This window comes from Ursus arctos, unplaced genomic scaffold, assembly GCF_023065955.2.
Source record: "Ursus arctos isolate Adak ecotype North America unplaced genomic scaffold, UrsArc2.0 scaffold_2, whole genome shotgun sequence".
NCBI classification, from domain to species: Eukaryota; Metazoa; Chordata; class Mammalia; order Carnivora; family Ursidae; genus Ursus; species Ursus arctos.
Window position 1 is genome coordinate 61,694,252 of NW_026622874.1, and position 20,168 is coordinate 61,714,419.

The 20,168-nt window shown below is 45.7% G+C and overlaps 1 protein-coding gene across 1 annotated transcript; it reads right to left on the minus strand.

Moving 5' to 3' along the window:
* Window positions 1-7: 7 nt before the first annotated feature.
* APCS (amyloid P component, serum) lies at window positions 8-1,166 on the minus strand. Its single transcript, XM_026487417.4, has 2 exons — window positions 878-1,166; window positions 8-770 (listed from the first exon to the last, which is right to left on the minus strand). Exons 1-2 carry the CDS (start codon window positions 939-941, stop codon window positions 160-162), a joined length of 675 nt encoding a protein of 224 aa, XP_026343202.1. The 5' UTR covers window positions 942-1,166; the 3' UTR covers window positions 8-159.
* Window positions 1,167-20,168: the final 19,002 nt, after the last annotated feature.

Consider the following 20,168-nt stretch of genomic DNA (forward strand, 5'->3'; position numbering starts at 1 on the left):
CGGGTGGCATGGTACAATGTACTTTTTTACTCGGTAACACGTAGACAGGAAATTCAAAGAAGAAAGCGCTCCGGATATGGGATCTCGCATGGCGATGTTTTGAGCAGACTGCTTACACGTTGGTATTTCATTTTCAAGGGCTCTTGTTGATTCAAGACCTCAGTCCCAGACCAGGGGCTTGATGACGACATAGCCTTGAATTTCATAGTTCAGAGCACTCCAGTCCAGGACGTTGGGATCGAGGAGGTAGGAGCCTTGCTGCACGGACAGGATCTGTTGTGCGGACAGCACGGAGTCCCACATGTACAAGTCCCCGATCTCCCCTACAAAGGACTGGTTCTTCTGAAACGCCCCTCCGTAGGAATCCTGCTCCTGCCCCAGGACGATCTTGGGCTGAGTTGCCACCGAGTAGCCCCGCTTCAGGCCCTTTTTCACCAGTGGCTTCTCGTTGATCCAGAACTCGGCAATGCCGGTGGAAGACTCCCAGGTGACACAGATGCGCGTGGGGCTGGGAAACGCCTCGGCAACTTTGGAGGTGACTTTGGTTCCTCCGACGTGCAATGAGTACTCCCCAACCCTTTCCTTGTAGACCAGGATCTCATTGTCCTTGCCTCGGGCGTTGTAGGAGAAGAGGCTGTAGGCACGGTTCAGGTCGCTGTAGGCTCGGAAGCACAAGGTAAAGCTTTGCAGAGGTTTCTCCAGCTTTGGAGTCAAGGTCACGTGGTCAGTAGAAGATTCTTGAGGGAACACAAAAACCTTCCCACGGAGGTCTGTGGGGTAGAGAAATAGGACCTTCACCCTACATGCAGGGAGGAAAGTAACTTACTCAACCCCCTTTCTCATCTCGTTCTCCCTGACCATCCCCTGAACCCCCTACCTGTGTAAGAAAAGGCTCCCGGGAGACTGGCAAGAGTGAAGACCCAAAGCAGCAGCTTGTCCATGCTCTCGACCTGGGGCTGTGCTGGCAGCGGGGTGAGCCGGGTGAGGGTACAGAGAGCACCGTGGTTGTCCCCCAGCTTCTGAGACTCACGCTGTTAGACCTCAGGCTCCCCAGGGTTTATATGCAGCTGTGGGGGAGGGGGGATGGCGAGCACCAGGGATGTGTGAGGGATTTGCCAGCCTGCCCCCAGTCCCCGGGGTCAGAGCTGCTGAAGGAAGGAGGGTGGGCCCTGGCCAGGGAAACTACTGGGGGTTATTTATTAGCTACAAGGGACTGCTAGGGTGCCACCCCTGCGACCTCGTTCTGGGCTGGGAGAGCGGCGGTGGAGCTGGCAGGAAGGGGCCTGGTTGGCCCGTGGAGGTGGGGGCTCACCCCTCTCGTCTCTAGGGGCCTCTGCCGGGACTTCCTGAGCTCTGCCCTCTGTGGGTTGTGTGTGCACGGCCTCCCCTCTCCGTGGTTCTGTGGAGCGGAATTCTGCGTATAGAACGTCCTGGGATTCTGCTTTCTGCAGATCAGGAAGAGGCCCTTCACCTTTGATTAACACGATATTGAGCAATAGGTCTATGCCATTGGTAAGGGACAAGAGAATTAGAGGGTGCACTTTGTCTCCCTGAAGCTCATATCTTCAGCTATTTATTACTCAGCTCTTCTGAGTATGGGGGTGGTTCCTCATGCTAGACTTTCCCATTTCTCATTAGGACTTGTTTTCCTGGTAACCTATCCACTGTCAGCAGATACGTTCACATAGCACTCCTTTTTCTCTGAGTCCCTAGCATTGAGAATACATTTACGTTAATTTTTGGTGATAGCCTGATTCATACATGACTTGCATTTATTTGTTAATTCCCAAGCGTGGCCCTGGGTGCTGGGGATTCATTGGTGACCTACCCTGGCACAACCCCAGTGACCTCTGTTTCTGTTCCCTCTGCTCTTACTGAAAATGCAGGGGCACCTGGGTGGCTCAGTAGGGTAAGTGTCTGTCTTAGGCTTGGGTCATGATCCCAGGGTCCTGAGATCGAGCCCTGCATCAGGCTTCCTGATCCGTGGGGAGTCCGCTTCTTCCTCTGCCCCTCTGCTGTCTGAATTAGGTGATCTGGTGCCGCTCACACTGTGCTGCAACCTCCCAACCAAATCCTCCCTCTACTCTGGTTGCTTCTCTCCTTGCCGTTCCCCATGCGTGCTTGGCTCTCCTGATTTTATTATTTCTAATTGTCTCCATTCTGTCTTATCCGTTTGTTTCCTACAGTTCTTCACAATCTCAAAAGACTGTCCTGATGTCTCAACTAGACATGACTTTTACCTTTAACTCTCATGAGGTTAAGATCAAAGACTTGAGTAGACGGCACTAGTGGTCGACTATTCTGAATCACTAAACCTCTATGAACCTTGGTTTGCTTTTCTGAAAACCAAGAAGCAACTATCGAGCTCCGTGTTTCTGTGAGGCTAGATGTGCAGGAAGTGCACAGCACGGTGTCTGGGGTATTACCTTGAATCCTTGATGGACATTACCTTGTCTGTCTCCTATTACAGATAACTAGTGTATTTATCTCTTATCCTTTCTTGATTGAAGCTGAGCATTAGGGCGGCTTCATTTTAAGGTGACCCATTTTACTTAATTATTCTTACATATGAAAAGAGCCCAGTGTATATTTGTGGAATCAAAGGATTCAAACAGGGTGAGCACTTTTTAAATAAAACAGCAGCCATAAGAAGTAGAATCCAGTGGAGTGATGGGGGGAGGTCCCCTCCCCCAGGAACCCAGGTGCTGTGTGCTTTCCCTCCCCAGACGGTAATTAACGGGTGCCGTGGAAGTTAATATAGGGGCTCACTAGCTGCTTCTGGTTACATCATGAATTCCGTTAGTCTTCTCTAATGGAGGATGAGGTGGTGTCCGGCCTGGAGTGGGGGCGGCTGTGGGGGGAGGGCGGTCATCCTGGAGGTCAGAGGTAATGGGATTGATACTGCTGTTAGGGCCACATGCCAGGGTTATAGCTGGACTTGAAAACTGTATTCAGACACTGCATGGCAAGACCAGCTGGGAAGTCGGTCTCCTAGTAGATGGGAAAAGGTGGTAAGTGTGGGTACTTTTCCTTTTTAGTTTCCTTCTCTGGACTATGTTTCTTAGCTCTTGACAGAGAACAGCCTGAGCTTTAGGAGTCCTCAAATTGGAAACAGGATCCTTCCTGTTGCAGAAAGGAAGGCCCTGATGTTAGGAAAATGAATCTGGGGTCTTCAGAACTGGGTGGAGTTCTCCAAGCAACTGATACCTGTGGTGGCTGAGAGACTCCTGGGTGTCTCCCTACCAGTGGAAGTTCAGGGGAGAGGGGTGGTTCCTGTCTGGGTGGTTCTGGAAGGGTTGAAGGGGTTGAGTAGGAGCAGGGCCACCAGTGTGCCTCAAGTAGACCTGTTCTGGTTCCATCAGTTGGCAGGCAGTAAAGTTTGCCTTCAGGAAGCATGGGGGGGAAGAGGGCAGTGCCAGAAAAGGGTGTAGCATGAACTCAGAGCTGGAGAAAACCAGAGTTGTGAGGACAGAACATTACCCGAGGGACTGAAGAATATTTGACCCTTTCCAAGGCCTTGGGTGTTTACAGAAGACATAAAGTCACAGTAATCATCAGGAAAGACTAGATAGGGAGAGACAGAAGGAGAACATGAGCTAGACCAGCATTTTGGTTCTAATCAAAGGTTATTTGCCATGTGCTCTGTCAGCTGTGAGGAAACCTAAAAGCACTTATCTGTAAGCAATGGAAAGACTGCAGAGACATCAAGAGTAACTGGGCATTGCCCTTATATGTGGTTGTGTAAAATCAAAGACACATAATCTTAGACTGATGGTAGGGTCTTAAGGTTTCATTTTTAAGGACTCTCTATACCCAATATGGGACTCAAACTCACAACTGCAAGATCTAGTCACACACTGCACTGAGTGAGCCAGCCAGGTACCCCAAAGATGAGATTTTTAACAGCGTATGGAATATGGAATCAGATTTTTTCTCTAAATTTATGGTTGCATATGTTTTGGAAAAATGTTAGTGGTGCAACATTGAGAGGAGGAAGCTCCCTTGGAGGAGGCGGAGGGAAGTCAGGTTACTCAAATGCTGAATTTAAAATGATAGTATGATTTACACCTAGAAAAGGCCGGTGGAGAATTTGTAATACATGTGTGCCACTTGGGATTAAAAAAATAATTTCGGAGGAATCCACATATAACACATGGAAACAAATAGATTCTCTCCTTCAGTGGAAAAGAGAACACAAAACGTCGGCGGGGGAGGGGGGAAGCACTGACTTGAAGGAGTATTTGCATTCATGCGGTTGGAGGCAAGGAAAGAGGGAGAGGGTGATGTTTGGCAGAGGGAAAGCGTAAAGCGTATAGTGTCATGGAAACCAAGTTAGCGTGTTTCCAGGAGAAACCGGCAGGCAGTGTCCATAGCATTAAGTGCATCAGTGAGATCTCAGTTGAAAGGATGCTGGATTTAGCAATAAAAACGTCGTCAGTGACCTTTGGAAGAGCAATTTCCTTAAAGTGAGATTGCAGGAGCCAGGTTGCAGGGGATGATGGAGGAAGAAAAAGGAAGTCAGCTTCCCGAGGGTCAGTAATTCTGACAAATAACAGAAGGAAAGAAGCAGAATTTCTGGAGGGACTCAGGATCCAGTGTGTTTTTTCCATATGGATTTTAGATTCTGTTCTTGACAGAGACTATTGTATCTGTGCCTCTCACCTTATAACATTTCACAGAAAAATCAGTGTCCACCAAAGACAATGACTAACCTTTCTAAGAAATACATATTTCAGACTCTAAAGACCAGACTCCAGCCTGCTGACAGGCTCCTAGTCCCCTTCCCAATTCTGGCAGAATCCCAAGTGGGCCTCTGTCTGGGTCCCGTGGACATATAGGAGTCTTTGATCTCACTTCTGTTCCTAGTTTTGGGGTTCATTTATTAAAATAAAAAAAAACCTTGACAACTTTGTCATCTTTTGGGTTCAGTCCTATATCTGGACCACTCCACCTCCATGAGATCACACTTTTAAGTTCAGAATTCAATAGAAAGTCTTCTCTAGAATGTCCTAGTAATTACTTACCATCTCCTTGTCCCTCCATCCCTTTGGGAGAACAGCATCTGGGGGAGGAGATGCAAAAGGATGAGAAAATGGTGGGGATGCAGAGTAACGGTGTTGCGTGTGTCGAGAGAGAAGTCCCCTCCTCTGGACAGGAGGGTGTCCATCTATGGTGACGGAGGGGATGCGTGTTGATGAAGCGGGGGCAGGCCTCTCACGTGTGCAGCTCGAGGGGCCCTTGGCAGGAGCTGCTGTGTTTTACTGTTGTCATCTTGTCTTCCCCTATGTGGTTTCTGCCCATGACCTGGAGTCCACGGCAGAACAAGAATTTTCTCATTTTGACTTATTTAATTCCTATCCTTTCTAAAACCACAGAATATGGGGAAAAATTCTCAGGGAAGCTGCTGGCCTATCTCGTGGGGCATCTTCAGCTTTGTGACTGCCTGTCTCTCGTCTGCAGGAAATGCCACGTTGGCCACGTGCTGCGCTCTGGGCATGCTGGCCAGTCCCGAGACCATAGACGCTGGTTGTTATTCCATGGTGCCCTCCGGTCTGGTCTTAGAACCAGCCAGTCATCTCGTTCTTTGTTGTCTTGACCCTACGCCTGCCGTTAGGTGGTCATTTGGAAATCCCGAGGTACAGTCTCCCCCTGCTCCCCCACTTCAAAGATGCTGTTGGGGGTCAGGGGTGCACAGCCTATCTGCCTACAATCTGAGGCTCTGTGAGCTGGAGGGGCCCTGGGGTCTAGGCCTGGTCCACGCTTGTTGGGTGGGGTGCAGAGCCTCTTCTCCCCAGTCAGCCCAGATGGTCAGGACGGTCTCTCTCGTGTCTAGGCCACTCCCTCAGCTCAGCACAGGACCTAGGGACGAGCAGGGATGAGCAGGAAGGTATGTGCCCAGCTGGTGTGTGCAGCCTTCGGCGTTGGCCTGGTCACAGCACTGGTCCAGATGCCATCCGTGTCCCATTTGTACTTCAGTGACCCTACGGTGGCCCATTTCTTTGGTGCCATCCTTCCTGCCATGAAATGCTCCTGCGTGGACACCACTATCCACGAAGCAAACGATTTGTTATTGCCCACATGTGTTAAGGTGTGCGTGGGCTTGGTTTACGTCTCTTGCACCAACGCTCATCACCACCACCACGTTTAGGATCCCACCTCTGTGGGCCTTGTCACCTGTGCCTATCACCTCATGGGGTCATGATCTAGTATGGTGTGCCTCATGCCTACCTCAAGCCCAAGCTGATGAATTCAATAGAAAATACACTCTCTCTCTGAGACCAACACTGTCCTCGCTCTGCAATGAACCTCAGACTGTAAACAAGTTCATGGAGGTCAAGGGTACCACAGACAGAGCTGTGGACAGAGGCGTTTCTTATCAGATTGACTCATTTCGTCAGGAGACCTTTAGTCCTGGCCAGTTGATTTTCCTGCTTACAAATAATTCACATCTGACAAGTAGATGAACTAGAAAGCTAGGCTGTGACCTGCTTCAAGTATGAATCCTGCTCTTATGCTCTAGAAAGAAGGCAGGAGCTAGGATTTCAGCTGAGGGCACGTGTTACTGCAGGACGGGCAGCCTCCCAGGACCCTTCGATGGCCTGCTCTCGTGCACGAGCATTTGCACTGACATCCTGGCTCCCACTTCCCTTGGCCATTTGGTGCTTGGCTTTTGTTGGAGGATGGAGCAGACCTAGAGACAAGGACAGTGTGACTGCAAGAATCCCATGGACCACCTGAGACTTTCCCCACTGTGTGACTGCAGTTATAGGACCGTTAATACAGGCATTTCAAGAAGACTTGCCTTACCTTTGTTAATTGGAAAATAGTTGCTGCAAAGAGAGACCCTTCTTTCCATGAATTCATCCCCATTGGCCACTCGAGATGTACCCAACAGAGTACCCTTTACTTTTGAAGGAGAAAACAAAGGTCTTTTTAAAGATTTTGACTGCACAAGCAGGGGGAGTTAGAGGCAGAGGGAGAAGCAGGCTCCCGCCGAGCAAGGACCCCAACATGGCGCTCGATCCCAGGACCCCGGGGGATCATGACCTGAGCCGAAGGCAGACGCTTCACTGACTGAGCCCCCCCAGGCGCCCCCAGCAAAGGTCTTTGTAAACGACGATATGGTCGCAGCCCCGGAAACTGAGCGCAGGGAGAACAGATGGGCGGCTCTTTGGGAGGAACGGTGCCTTCACGTAGGACTCCTCTTTGGGGGAATGTATCTTGTTTCTCAAAAGCCTTTGAGAATTAATCCCACAGTGGCGGCTAATTCTGGGCACGCGGCTGCTTTTGCTCTTAAAGTGTGAGCCGCAGTTTTCCCCGGTGGGCGGGTGGGGGCTGAAGGAGTAGTTTTCTCCCATGTCTTTCCCCGTCACGGTTCTTCCGAAGAGCTCTACTCTGTTCATCTTGCCCCTTTTTTTCTTGGTTGGATAGTTTTAATGAAGAAATTCTTATGTAGCTCCCATTCGAGCTAGCAAAAGACGTTGGGAGAGCCCTGGTATAGTAACACCTACTTTCCACACTCCTGTGTTTCAGAAATACGTGACTCGTTGTTTCAGTGCCAAAGTCATTCTCTCCGTTTTCTATCGTGTACTCTCGTCGTGTTTTTAACCACGAAACTAGGATGGAGGGGCACGTCTTAGTCACCTGTGATGGTGTCTCCATTCCACAGACCACTGACGGTCACGGATCCAGGCATATTGGGTGCCTTCCCCTGGAATCTCTGGTCTCACGTAGGAGACTGAGTCAGTAGGTGATGCCAGTGCCTCTGGGAGGTTCGGCACCTGCTGGACCGTCGGGCAGTTCTGAAGTGAGGCCCATGATCCCGAAGGGGTTTTTGAGCGGGTTTGCAGACGCTCTGGAGTTGGGGGCATCATTTTGTGAGTGTGGGCTCATGTGCATTTTTAAATCAAAGTTTCAAAGATAAAAAAGATGAAAATCTGCCAAAGATAAAAATCTGTTGATCTAGACGAGGATTTTGTAAAACTATTTTCTATCGCCAGGCTGTGTGCACGCAAACGTAGCACGTGCGTATATGTGTGTTGATTAAAATCTCTCTGAAACAGTACAAAGGCTTAAGTCCGAAAAATCGCAGGTGGTTTGAGAAATGACCAGGCCTGTGTGGCAGGAAGGAGGGGACTCCTCCCTCCTCGTGGTCCTCCCCACGGACGGCTGCTCCTGTCTTTTCTAGCCTCCACCCAGCGACATTAGTTTCTCCTTTATCTCTGCTTCTATGCTTCTTTGCAAATGCTTTTCACATTTTAGTACTAATCATGGTGTATTTCCTCCTTTTAAAAAGCATATTTTCTAATAGACAATTGTCATGCTTTCAAAATCTATGTTCTAACTATGTATAATGTATGGTTACTGTTCTAAGCCAGGTAGAGCCTGTATCCTTAAGGAGCTCAGGATCTCGAGAGACTAAAGTGGAAAAAAAAAAGCAGGTGCTGGACAGGTGCACACAGAGTGTGCCCATGGGTGGGGTGGTCAGGACAGTTTGGTTCTGAGGAATGGGCGCTCCGTTCTACTTGGGGCTTCCTGAGAGACGAAGCCAGAGTGGAAGATGTGAGGGTATTGGAGGAGGTGAATTGAATTGGGACAGGGTGAGAAAGTGTGGCCAGCTCTGACTTGGAGGGGCCTGGCCGCATCTGGGCTGCTGGAGCCCGACTTGCGCCGTGTCTGCATATGACTTCACGTGGGTGAGACGGTGAGCACCTCCAGAGAGGAAGGCCTGGAGGTGGGCTTTCTGGGCTTCTGTAGCCGACACAGGCATCTGGCCACATGTCCTCTAGCCCCTTATAGTCTCCTTATCCTAGGCTGAAGAGAACCTGCTGGAACAATGGACTTCCAGGGGCTTCTTTTCTTCAATCTCCCCCCCCCAACATTCTCCTCACCAGCAAGCCCAGCAACAAGTCCAGGATAGTCTTGGGGAAGGGTACGGAGCCTTTGGAGGTAAAAGAGAAGGTGGCCGAAGAGCGGAGTGTCAGTGAAGGGCTGGAAGATGAGCCTGGCACACAGACTAGTTCTTAGAAAACCAGCTCTAGAAGCTACTAGACACCCACTCAGTAGGCTACTGTCTGTCTGCATCAGGTTGGGGGAAGGGAACTACTGTTTATTTGCAGGTCTAGAATGTGAGCTGAAAATCACATCCCCTAATTCCTAAAAATTATATAGTACTTCACAAAACACGTGCTCGTTTTCTCTAATTCGAGCTGTAATACTTCTGCGGTTGCTACATGTCCCCGTTAACCCCCCTGCTGCCCCCACTTCTGCTGTCGCTGGTGGTGAGCTGACCTAGGAGCCACGCTGTCCCACGCTGTCTGCAGGCGTCTGTGTGTTCCTCACAGCAACACACAACGGAGTTTTACACTCGGCATTTCAGGCACAGAGAGCTTGAGTAACTTGCCCCAGATCCCATGGCAGGGAGGGAGTCCTGGGGCTAGGACTCAGGCGCTCCAACTGTCGAGCCCACGCTCCCGAGAACAGATAGAGGGGCTCCCCTCTGCTTGTACAGGATGCGACAGGACTGGGCTTGGGAGGAACTGAGCCTCAGACCCATAGGACTGACTCCAAGTTCCACATCCATTGGTTATTCCAAATTTGTTTGGGTCTTTTTTTTTTTTTTTTTTTTCTTTTAGTTCCCCTGAGACTTTGCTGCTGAGACTTCATCTCAAGCATGTTCATGCTCATGGAAACACACTTTAATGGTAGCTCCTTTAAATTTTTAAAAAAATATTGAGGGGGGAGTGTAGGAGCATGGGTGGGGGGATGGGCAGAGGGAGGGGGAGAAGCAGACTCCCCACTGAGGAGGGAGCCTGATGTGGGGCTTGATCCCAGGACCCTGACACCCAGGCACCCCACTCCTTTAACGTTTCTGTCTGATAATTCTGATGTACCATGTTGGGTTAGCGTCGTTGATTCTCCGCCCCTCCTCCCCCCATTCAGCTTGAATTCTTCCTGTGTCTTGGTATGATGAATTTTTGACTGAAACTTGGGTATTTTGAATATTCTATTGTAAGACTCCGGATCTTATTTAAAGCAAGTTTTGGTGGGTCTCCTCTGAGACTGCTCTGAAGGCAGGGAGTCCCCACCTGTTCACTGTGGGTGGGGCTGGGGGTCCAGGTCCTCTGTGCAGTTGACTGTGGGGTGGTGGGGTTCTTGTTAGTGCTGGGGGGTGCAGTGCGAGCTCAGGCTCCAGAGTAGACCTGAACTGCTATCTCCTTGTGGAGAGATGTAGGGACACCTCTTACTGCCTTCCAGGGGGCCTCCACTGCCCCCATAGGGGGTGACCTTGTTCCTGCTGAATGTGGTGGAGATGCGGACCTTCTGTTAGGCCTCCTTGGGTACCACCCCTGTAGGGAAGGGTGAAAGCACCTTACAGCACTGCACGAGGCAGAAGAGTCAGCTCCATGCGTGGTCGCCCCGAGGCCACTGGCAGGGGTGGTGTTACTGCCTAGCAGAGATGATGGAATGCAGAAGCAGGAATTTCATCTTTGACACCATTCCAGTGGGTGTTGGGTGTCTTGTTACTGGTGAGAGTGGCAACCCAGGTGCTCCGCTTGGCCTTTGCCAGGAGGGGTGCCTCTGGAAAGGCAGTTTTTTCCTGTGGTGTTTTGTAGTTGTTATTCCAGAGTGTTCTGTTAGGTTCCCCCTTTCCCAGTCTTCTGTCTAGAGGGAACAAACTCTTTATGGGGACTTCTTATCTGCACCCATTGACTTTTCCAGTGTCCAGAGTGGGATGGAGGAGGCAGAAAGAAAACTGAACAGATGCACCCCTGGGCCATTCCTCAGGTCCTGCGGTCTCTGCCTGGTCTTTCCTTCCCTCGGTCTTTCCTTCCCTCAGCCTTTCAGTCTGTTTCATGTACAGCATCCGGGCGTTTTCACGGTATGTGGAGAATTCAGAAGATACTCGTACTTCATCTTCCTGGAAGTGGAAGTCTTGGCTTGGCTCTATGCAATTTCTTTTTTAATATAGAGAAGAAAATATGCAATTATACTGCCTTTAGTAGGTCCCTATCTAATTGCCTTCAGGGAGCTAGTGGGTCTCATTGGGATTCTGTCGTACGTGAGTCCTTTTTCTCTTGCTGCTTTCGAGGCTTTGACATTTGGGCCGTGATGTAGCTAAGCATGAATATCCTTGTGTTTATCAGGGAGTTTGTTGAGCTTCTTGACTGAAGATTCCCCCCCCCCCCAAATTTGGGAAATAATCAGGTGTTCTTAAAAATTGTTTCCTCTCAGATACCGTTATGCGTATGTTGGTCCACTTAACAGTGTGCCGCATTTCTCAGAAGCTCTTAAACACCAAAGTGAATAGAAATGAAGATGGCCTAATTTCTGTTGCTCTGTCCTGTTTGCAGCGTGTTTGGCTGGCTCGGGTCTCTCCTTGAAATCCTGCAGTAACGGCCATTCGGTCGTCGAAACTGTTCAACTCTGGAACCCACAGCTTGTGCCATTTTTCATCCATGGAGCCGTGGTTACACATTCTAATCTTGAAACATGGTTTCTTTGGTTCTTGTATTAATAACAGCTGCTGTGAAGTCTGTCTGCTCAGTCCAACATCTGGGACCCTTAACAGTAGTCTCTGCAATTTTTTTTTTTCCTGTTTGTGTCACACATTTCTTTACATGCCTCACAACTTTCTGTGGAAATATTTTAGAAAATCTATTGTAGCAACTCTGGGTACTGACCTCTCCTTTCAAAACTTCTTGCTCTTACCTGTTGGCTTGCTTAGGGACTTGGCTGGACTGATACTGTGAAATCTCCCCAGCCCTTTCCCTGGAGAGTGAAACCTCTAGTGTCTGCTCAGATTTCTTCCATTTTTTTTTTTTTTTTAAGGCTGGATTTTTAGTGGTTCCTTTTGGATCAGCGTAGCTCAGTGCTGAGGCACTGATAGTCCAAATTTGTGTTTCCTTCCTGGCAGAACTTCTGTGGAATGGGGTGGGGGTGGGCCTGGCTGGCTCTTGACTGGCTGACCCACCAGAACTTCCCACAGAGCGGGCGTTGGGGACGGGGGAGTGGGCACAGCCCTCCAGAATAGGTCTTCCATGGTATGGAGCTGAAGGGAAGGACACTGTCATGTTCTCCCGCTGCCACATCTACCTGCCACGGCTCTTGCCCAGCATGGCCCGGTCGAGACGGTGTAGACACAAACACCGGTCTCCTGTGTTTTTACCAAGTTTGTTCTGGTCAAGTTTCCATCAATTCTGCTCAATAAATGCTTCAGTTGGTAAGTTGCTGAAGATTGACCAAAGTGCTTAAGATGAATCTTGGATAATTCTGACCAGTTGAATAGGAACGTATTCACGTGCATGGTTTTGTTGAGATGCTTACGTTACCAATCCTCAAGTCCTCGTGCTTACGCTTTGAGTTTTGCTTATTTTTAGCATTATTTCACTAAATAATGTTTGTCAGACACTGGGTTTGGTACGAGGGATGCAGACATGGTCCTTGGGAAGGACCATCTAATTGCTCTCCCCTACGTGCTAGTCTAAGAGGGCAGGAAGGGTGCGTTACGGAGTACTGCAAACACAGTGAGCGAGGGGCCCTAATGCTCACTGGACGGGGCGGGTAGGCTGGAGGTGAGCTTTGTACAGGAGGCAGCATTTGAATTGGGTCAGGAAAGATGAGTAAAAGTCTGCTCTTGACCAGGAAAAGAAGGTATTGTTGACAGTTGGAGGGTACAGGAGGTCAGTTGCTGTATTCAGGAACATGCAGATGATGGAGAAATTACAGAATATTCTAAGCATGGGAAGCACTTGGGATTTAAAAAAATTGTACTGACTACATTTGACCTAGAATGCTGTGTAAATGTGAGGCGTACGGTGTGTTACTCTGGTTGGTTCACACACTGTACCGTGGCTGCCGACGTAGCAGTATTACAGGACGTAATTACAGAACGGTATTGCTCATATTCAATACGCTGTGCATTTGATCTCTACAGCTTATTTACTGTGCACCCTTAAACACCATCCATCTTCTACCCGCACCTCCCAGCACTTTGGATGTTATTCTTCTTGGTGTAGGAATATTTTTGATGCGTTGTAAAGGAGGGAAGGGAGGGCTGCACATCGGAACTGGCTGGCGAAGACCATCAGAGACACAAAGTAGGAGGCTGGGTCCCAACTCATGGGCTTCCTTCCTCAACAAACTATCTCCTGCAGTCTTTGCTTAAGCGCTGCTTGTATCTTGAACGTGCCAGGACTCCTCACAATGTTTTGCTTTTTACATTCCATTTGCTCTGAAAATCTGGGTGAGAGACCAGGGAGAGTAGTTTTCAGGTTAATGTTTTGGCCAACCAAGTAGCCAATGGATGGTAAGAAGCCATCTCTCTGAGGAAGTGGCATTTAAATTGAGATGTTTTACTCCTAGGATTTTGTAAGCTAGAGATTTCAGGCAATTTTAGAAGCAGAAGTGTCCTTGGGATCCTACTGCCATGACTTTCCCAATGACAGAGTCTCATGGGAACAGCAGAAGAGCAGCAGGATGTCGGACGGTGTGCAGAAGGGAGGAAGAAGAGCAATGTTTTCCAGTGTTTATACCATTTTTTCCCCCTCAGCAGTCCGCTGTGTTTGCCGTGTGGTTCCGTACATGCCCATTGAATGTATCTTTAAATCTAAAAAGTCGCTAAAGAAGCAAGAGGTTTCTGAACTCCAGGAAACTTATTTGTTTAGCCCACTTCTTGACCGCCTACCTTGTGTAAGGCCATCTCTGTTCTAGCCATCTTTTGAGTTTGCTTTTAAGAAGCAAAGATCTAAAAACCTGAATGGAACACACCCGGATTCTTTAAGGATCACACTGCTCCAAAACAGGCTTGACTACAGAGTCTCATGGCACGCTGGAGTGGGAAGTGATTTTTGGCTCGTGTAAAATACAAATGCACGGTCTCGATTGGCAAGAGGCTGTCCTCCAAGTCTCAGTTTGAGGACCCTCCGTGGTTTCGCTCCATCATCCATAAGGTTTCAGAGTCCTGTGCTTCGTCGTCTGCCTTCAGGTGACACAGAAGAAGGACAATGATGAAACCTCACCTGCTTCTTAACTCTGACAGTTTGGAAGTGGTACCTGTCACTTTCCATTGGCAGGAGTCCTCGTGGCCGCATGTAGAAGCAAGGAGGGTGGGATATGGAGTTGTGAACTGGACAGCTGTTTCCCAGCAACCATGCCACATTCTGGAAAAGGGGGGCACAAATCGTTGGTGGGTGGCTGGACAGCAGTTTCTGCCACAGGACCCTGTGATCTTTAGAGCAATACTGAGTTTTCTGTACTTTTAAGAATTTATTAGGATTTTTAAATTTTTTGTTAGTCACCATACAGTATATCCCAAGTTTTTGATGTAAAGTTCCATGATTCATTGTTTGTGTATAACACCCGGTGCTCCATGCAATATATGCCCTCCTTACTACCCATCACCGGCCTATCCCAATCCCCCACCCGCCTCCCCTCTGAAGCCCTCAGTTTGTTTCCCGGAGTCCACAGTCTCTCATGCTTCATTCCCCCTTCTGTTTACTGTCCCTCCTTATTCTTCCCTTCCTTGTCCTACTAATCTTCCTGCTATTTCTTATGTTCCGTAAATGAGTGAAACCATATGATAATTGTCTTTCTCTGCTTGACTTATTTCACTTAGCATAATCTCCTCCAGTCCCGTCCATGTTGCTGCAGATGTTAGGTAATCGTTCTTTCTGATGGCCAATATTCCATTGTATATATGGACCACAGCTTCTTAATCCAGTCATCTGTTGAAGGGCATCTCGGCTCCTTCCACAATTTAGCTATTGTGGACAATACTGCTATGAACATTGGGGTGCATATGGCCCTTCCTTCACTACGTCTGTATCTTTGGGGTAAATACCCAGTAGTGTGATTGCTGGATCATAGGGCAACTCTATTTTTAACTTTTTAAGGGACCTCCACACTGTTTTCCAAAGTGGCTGTACCAACTTACATTCCCACCAACAGTGTAAGAGGGATCCCCTTTCTCCACATCCTCTCCAACATTTGTTTCTTGTCAATTTTTGCCATTCTAACTGGCGTAAGGTGGTATCTCAATGTGGTTTTGATTTGAATTTCCCTGATGGTTAATGATTTTGCACATTTTTTCATGTGTCAGCCATTTGTATGTCTTCATTGGGAAAGTGTTCATATCTTCTGCCCATTTTTGATTTGATTGTTTCTCGTGTATTGAGTTTGAGAAGTTCTTTGTAGATCTTGGATACCAGTCTTTTATCTGTAGTGTCATTTGCAAATATCTTCTCCCATTCCGTGGGCTGCCTCTTAGGTTTTTTTTTTTACTGTTTCCTTGGCTGTGCAGAAGCTTTTTATCTTGATGAAGTCCCACAAGTTCATTTTTTCTTTTGTTTCTCTTGCCTTTGGAGATGTGTCATGAAAAAAGTTGCTGTGGCCGATGTCAAAGAGGTTGCAGCCTATGTTCTCTATGATTTTGATGGATTCCTGTCTCACATTGAGGTCTTTTATCCATTTGGAGTTTATCTTTGTGTATAGTGTGAGAGAGAGTGGTCAAGTTTCATTCTTTTGCATTGAAGAAGACACAAAAAGATGGAAAAATATTCCGTGCTCATGGACCGGAAGAATTAACATAGTTAAAATGTCCATGCTATCCAGAGCAATCTACACTTTCAATGCTATCCCGATCAAAATACCAATGACATTTTTCAAAGAACTGGAACAAACAGCCCTTAAATTTGTGTGGAACCAGAAAAGGCCCCGAATTGCCAAGGAATTGTTGAAAAGGAAAAACAAAGCTGGGGGCATCACGTTGCCAGATTTCAAGCTATACTACAAAGCTGTGATCACAAAGACAGCATGGTACTGGCACCAAAACTGACACATAGACCAATGGAACAGAATAGAGAACCCAGAAATGGACCTTCGGCTCTATGGGCAACTAATCTTTGACAAAGCAGGAAAAAAAATCCAGTGGAAAAAAGACAATCTCTTCAATAAATGGTGCTGGGGAAAAAAAAGAATTTATTAGGATTAACGTTTAGGAAAGTTTCATTAAATGTATCTTCCACCATATGAAGTAAACTTAGCTTACCTCGTTTCATGGTGTATAATTGTTCTAATGCATTGTTGATTTGATTTGCTAATATTTTGAGGATTTTTGAATCCATGTTTGAGAGTGTTCTGAAGTTTTCCTTTTTTGTAGTATCTTTATATGATTTTGGTATTAGGATAATGCCATCCCCAAAGAAGGAGTTAGGGAGTGTTCCTTTCTCTGTTCTCTGGAAGATCTTGTTAGATAATTGGTATTATTTCTTCCTGAAATGTTTTGTATAACTCACCAGTGAAACCTTCTAGGCCTGGTGCTTTCTTTCCTGGAAAGCTATTAATTAATTTACAAGGTTTAGTCCTCCTTTTAACTTTTCAGATCATCACAGTGCACTTTTTTTTTTTTTTTAGTATTGTTGACACAATGTTAGTTTCAGGTGTACAACTAAGTGATTTGACCAGTTTATACATCACACTGTGTTCACAAGTATAGCTCCCCATCTGTCCCATTACATTGCTGTTACAGCATCATTGACTGTATTCCTTCTGCTGTACTTTTTATTCCTGTGATTTATTCTGTAACTGGTGGCCCATGTCTCCCTCTCCTCTTCACCCATTTTGTCCAACCCCACACCCCCCCAACAATTGTCAGTTCTGTATTTATAATTTTGATTCTGCTTTTTGTTCATTTTTAAAGATTCCATTTGGGAGTGAAATCACGGTATTCCTCTTAGTCTGACTTATTTCACTTAGCATGATGCCCTCTAAGTCCGTCCATGTTGTCTCAGGTGGCATGATCTCATCCTTTTTATGTATCATTCCATTGTGTATATATGTCACATTTTCCTTATGCAGCCATGTTAATGGACACTTAGGTAACTCCCATGTCTTGGCTGTTACATGTACCCCTATGTTTACTGAAGCTTTATATTTTTGAGTTAGTATTTTTGTTTTCCCTGGGCAATACCCAATAGGGGATTACTGGATCATGTAGTATTGCTATTTTTAACTTTTTGAGGAACCTCCATACTGTTTTCCACAGTGGCTGCACCAATGCACATTCCTACCAGCAGTGCATGGGCAGTCCTTTTTCTCTACATCCTTGCCAGTACCTGTTGTCTCTTACCTTGACTGTAGCCATTCTAACAGGCATGAGGTGATAAAGATTTGCATTTCCCTGATGAGTGATGTTGAGCATCTTTTCATGTGTCTGTTGGCCATCTGTAGGTTTTTGGAAAAATATTCAGGTCCTCTGCCCATTTTTTAATCAGATTTTTGGTGTTGTCAATTCTTTATATATTTTGGATATTAACCCCTTATTGGGTACAACGTTTGCAAATCTGTTCTTCTGTTCGGGTTGTCATTTGTTGTTTTCCTTTGCTGTCAAAAACCTCTTTATTCTGATGTAGTTCCAATAGTTTTTTTGCTTTTGTTTCCCTCGCCTTAGGAGCCCTATCTAGAAAAATGTTGCAATGCCTGATGTCAGAGAAATTACTCCTTGCATTCTCTTCTAGGATTTTTGTGGTTTCCAGTCTCACATTTACATCTTTAACCCATCTTGAATTTATTTTTGTGTATGGTATCTTCCCAGCACCTTTTTTAAAAAAAAATTCTCCATTGTATATTCCTGCCTTCTTTGTCCTAGATTAATTGACCTTATAAATGCATGGCTATTTCTGGGGTCTCTATCCTGTTCTATTGATCTACATGTCTATTTTTGTGTCAATACCATACTGCTTTCAGCACCACAGCTTTGTAGTATATCTTGAAATCTGGAGCTGTGATACCTCCAGCTTTGTTGTTTTTTGAGAATGCTTTGGCTATTTGGGGTATTCTGTAGTTCCATACAAATTCTGATTTTGAAAAACAAGAAACGCTGTCGGTGTTTTGATAGGGATTACATTGAATCTGTAGATTGCTTTGGGTAATAGGGACATTTTGACAATATTCTTCCAATCTGTGAGCATGGAATAGCTTTCCAATTGTGTTATCTTCAATTTCTTTAATCAGTTTTTTTATAGTTCTCAGGTACAGGTCTTCACCTCTTTGTTTAAATTTATTCCTAGGTATTTTACTCTTTTTGGTGCAATTGTAAATGTTTAATTTCTTTTCAACTTTTAGCGTATAGAAATAGTATTCTGTATGTTAATTTTGTTTCCTGCCACTTTACTGAATTTGTTTATTCTTGTAGTTTTTTTGGTGGAAATCATTAGGGTTTTCTATGTGTAGTATTATGTCCTCTGCAAATAGTGACAGTTTAATTTTTTTTAAAACAATATGGATGCCTCTTATTTCTTGTATGATTGCTGTGGCTAGAACTTCTCATACTATGTTGAATAAAAGTGGTGAGGGTAGACATCCTTGTCTTGATCCTGACCATAGAGGGAATGCTGTTTTTTCACCATTGAGGATGATGATAGTTGTGGGTTTTCATATGTTGAGGTATATCCCTTCTAACCCCATTTTGCTGAGTTTTTATTATGAGTGGATATTGAATCCTGTCAAATGCTTTTTCTGTTGATGATTTTTATCTTTTCTTGATAGGGTGTATGACAGTGATTTGCAAATATTGAACCATCCTTGCACCCCAGGTATAAATACCACCCGATTGTGGTGAATGATCTTTTAATGTATAGTTGTATGTGGTTTGCTAATATTTTGTTGAGCCTCATAGAATGTATTTGGAACTTTCCTTTTCTATGTATGTATGTATGTATAGTTTGAGGAAAATACCCTTTTAGCTGTAAGGTTAGGTTTTTGTTTGAGTTTGTTTCTTGAGATAGGTCCATAATGCTATATACTTCCATCTTAGAACTGCTTTCATTGTGTACCAGGGATTTTGGACTGTTTTCATTTCCATTTGGCTCTGAGTGTTTTTATTCTTTAATTGCTTCATTAACCTATTGGTTAGTTCCGTTTAGTCTTCATGTGTTGGTGTTTTTTTCCGTTTTCTTGTGACTTCTACCTAGTTCAATACTGTTGTAGTCAGAATAGATGGACAGTATGGTTTAAGTCTTAAATTTATGGAAGCTTATTTTATGGCCCAATATGTGATTTATTCTGGAGAATGTTCCATGCACACTTAAAGAATGTGTATTCAGTCTCTGGGTGGAATGTCCTCTATTACGTCTATCTGGTCAATACGTCATTTCAGGACATTGTTTCCTTAGTGTTTTTCTGTCTGGATGATCAATCCATTGATGTAAGTGGAGTGTTAAAGTGCCCTGTTATTGCATTACCATCCATTTCTTTCTTTTCTTTACATATTTAGTTGCTCCAGTGTTGGGTGTGTAGATACGTACAATTTGTAATATCCTCTTGTTGGATTGATTCCTTTATCGTTATGTAATGCCCTTCTTTGTCTCTTGTTACAGTCTGTTTTAAAGTCCATTTTGGGGGCGCCTGGGTGGCACAACGGTTAAGCGTCTGCCTTCGGCTCAGGGCGTGATCCCGGCCTTACGGGATCGAGCCCCACATCAGGCTCCTCTGCTAGGAGCCTGCTTCTTCCTCTCCCACTCCCCCTGCTTGTGTTCCCTCTCTCGCTGGCTGTCTCTCTCTCTGTCAAATAAATAAATAAAATCTTAAAAAAAAAAAATCCATTTTGTTTGATAAAAACATTGCTACCCTAGGTTTTTTCTACTTCCATTTGCATGGTGAATGTCTTTCTATCCCTTCACTTTTGATCTGTGTACATCTTTGAGTCTGAGAGGAGTCTCTTGTAGGCAGCATACAGATGGCTGTTGTTTTTTAATCCGTTCTGCCACCCTCTTTTGGGGCATTTAGGCTATTTACATTTAAAATAATAAGTATGTACTTATTGCCACTTAAAAAATTTGTTTTCTGGTTGTTTTAGTAATTCCTTTTGTCTGTCTTTGTGATAAGTATAATGTTTTGTTTGGATTTATTTTTTGTGTATCTTAGGTTTTGGGTTTGTGGTTACCAGGAGGTTCATACTGAACATTCTAGGTGAATAGCGGTTGATATTAATTTGTCATTTAATTTCAAACACATCCTGAAGGAAAACAAAAAAAATCTTTCCCCCTTTCCCTTCCCTTTTTATTTCTCCACATTTTTTATATACATTGTCACATTGTACATTTTTATTTGTATTCTTATGTCTAATGGCCATTTCTTTTCCACTTAAAGAAGTCCATTAAATGTTTCTG

Coding starts and splice junctions, on each gene's coding strand:
- APCS (XM_026487417.4), bottom strand. CDS start 941: ATGGACAAGCTGCTGCTTTGGGTCTTCACTCTTGCCAGTCTCCCGGGA. Junction 771..877: donor GGGAGCCTTTTCTTACACAG/GTAGGGGGTTCA, acceptor TCTACCCCACAG/ACCTCCGTGGGAAGGTTTTT.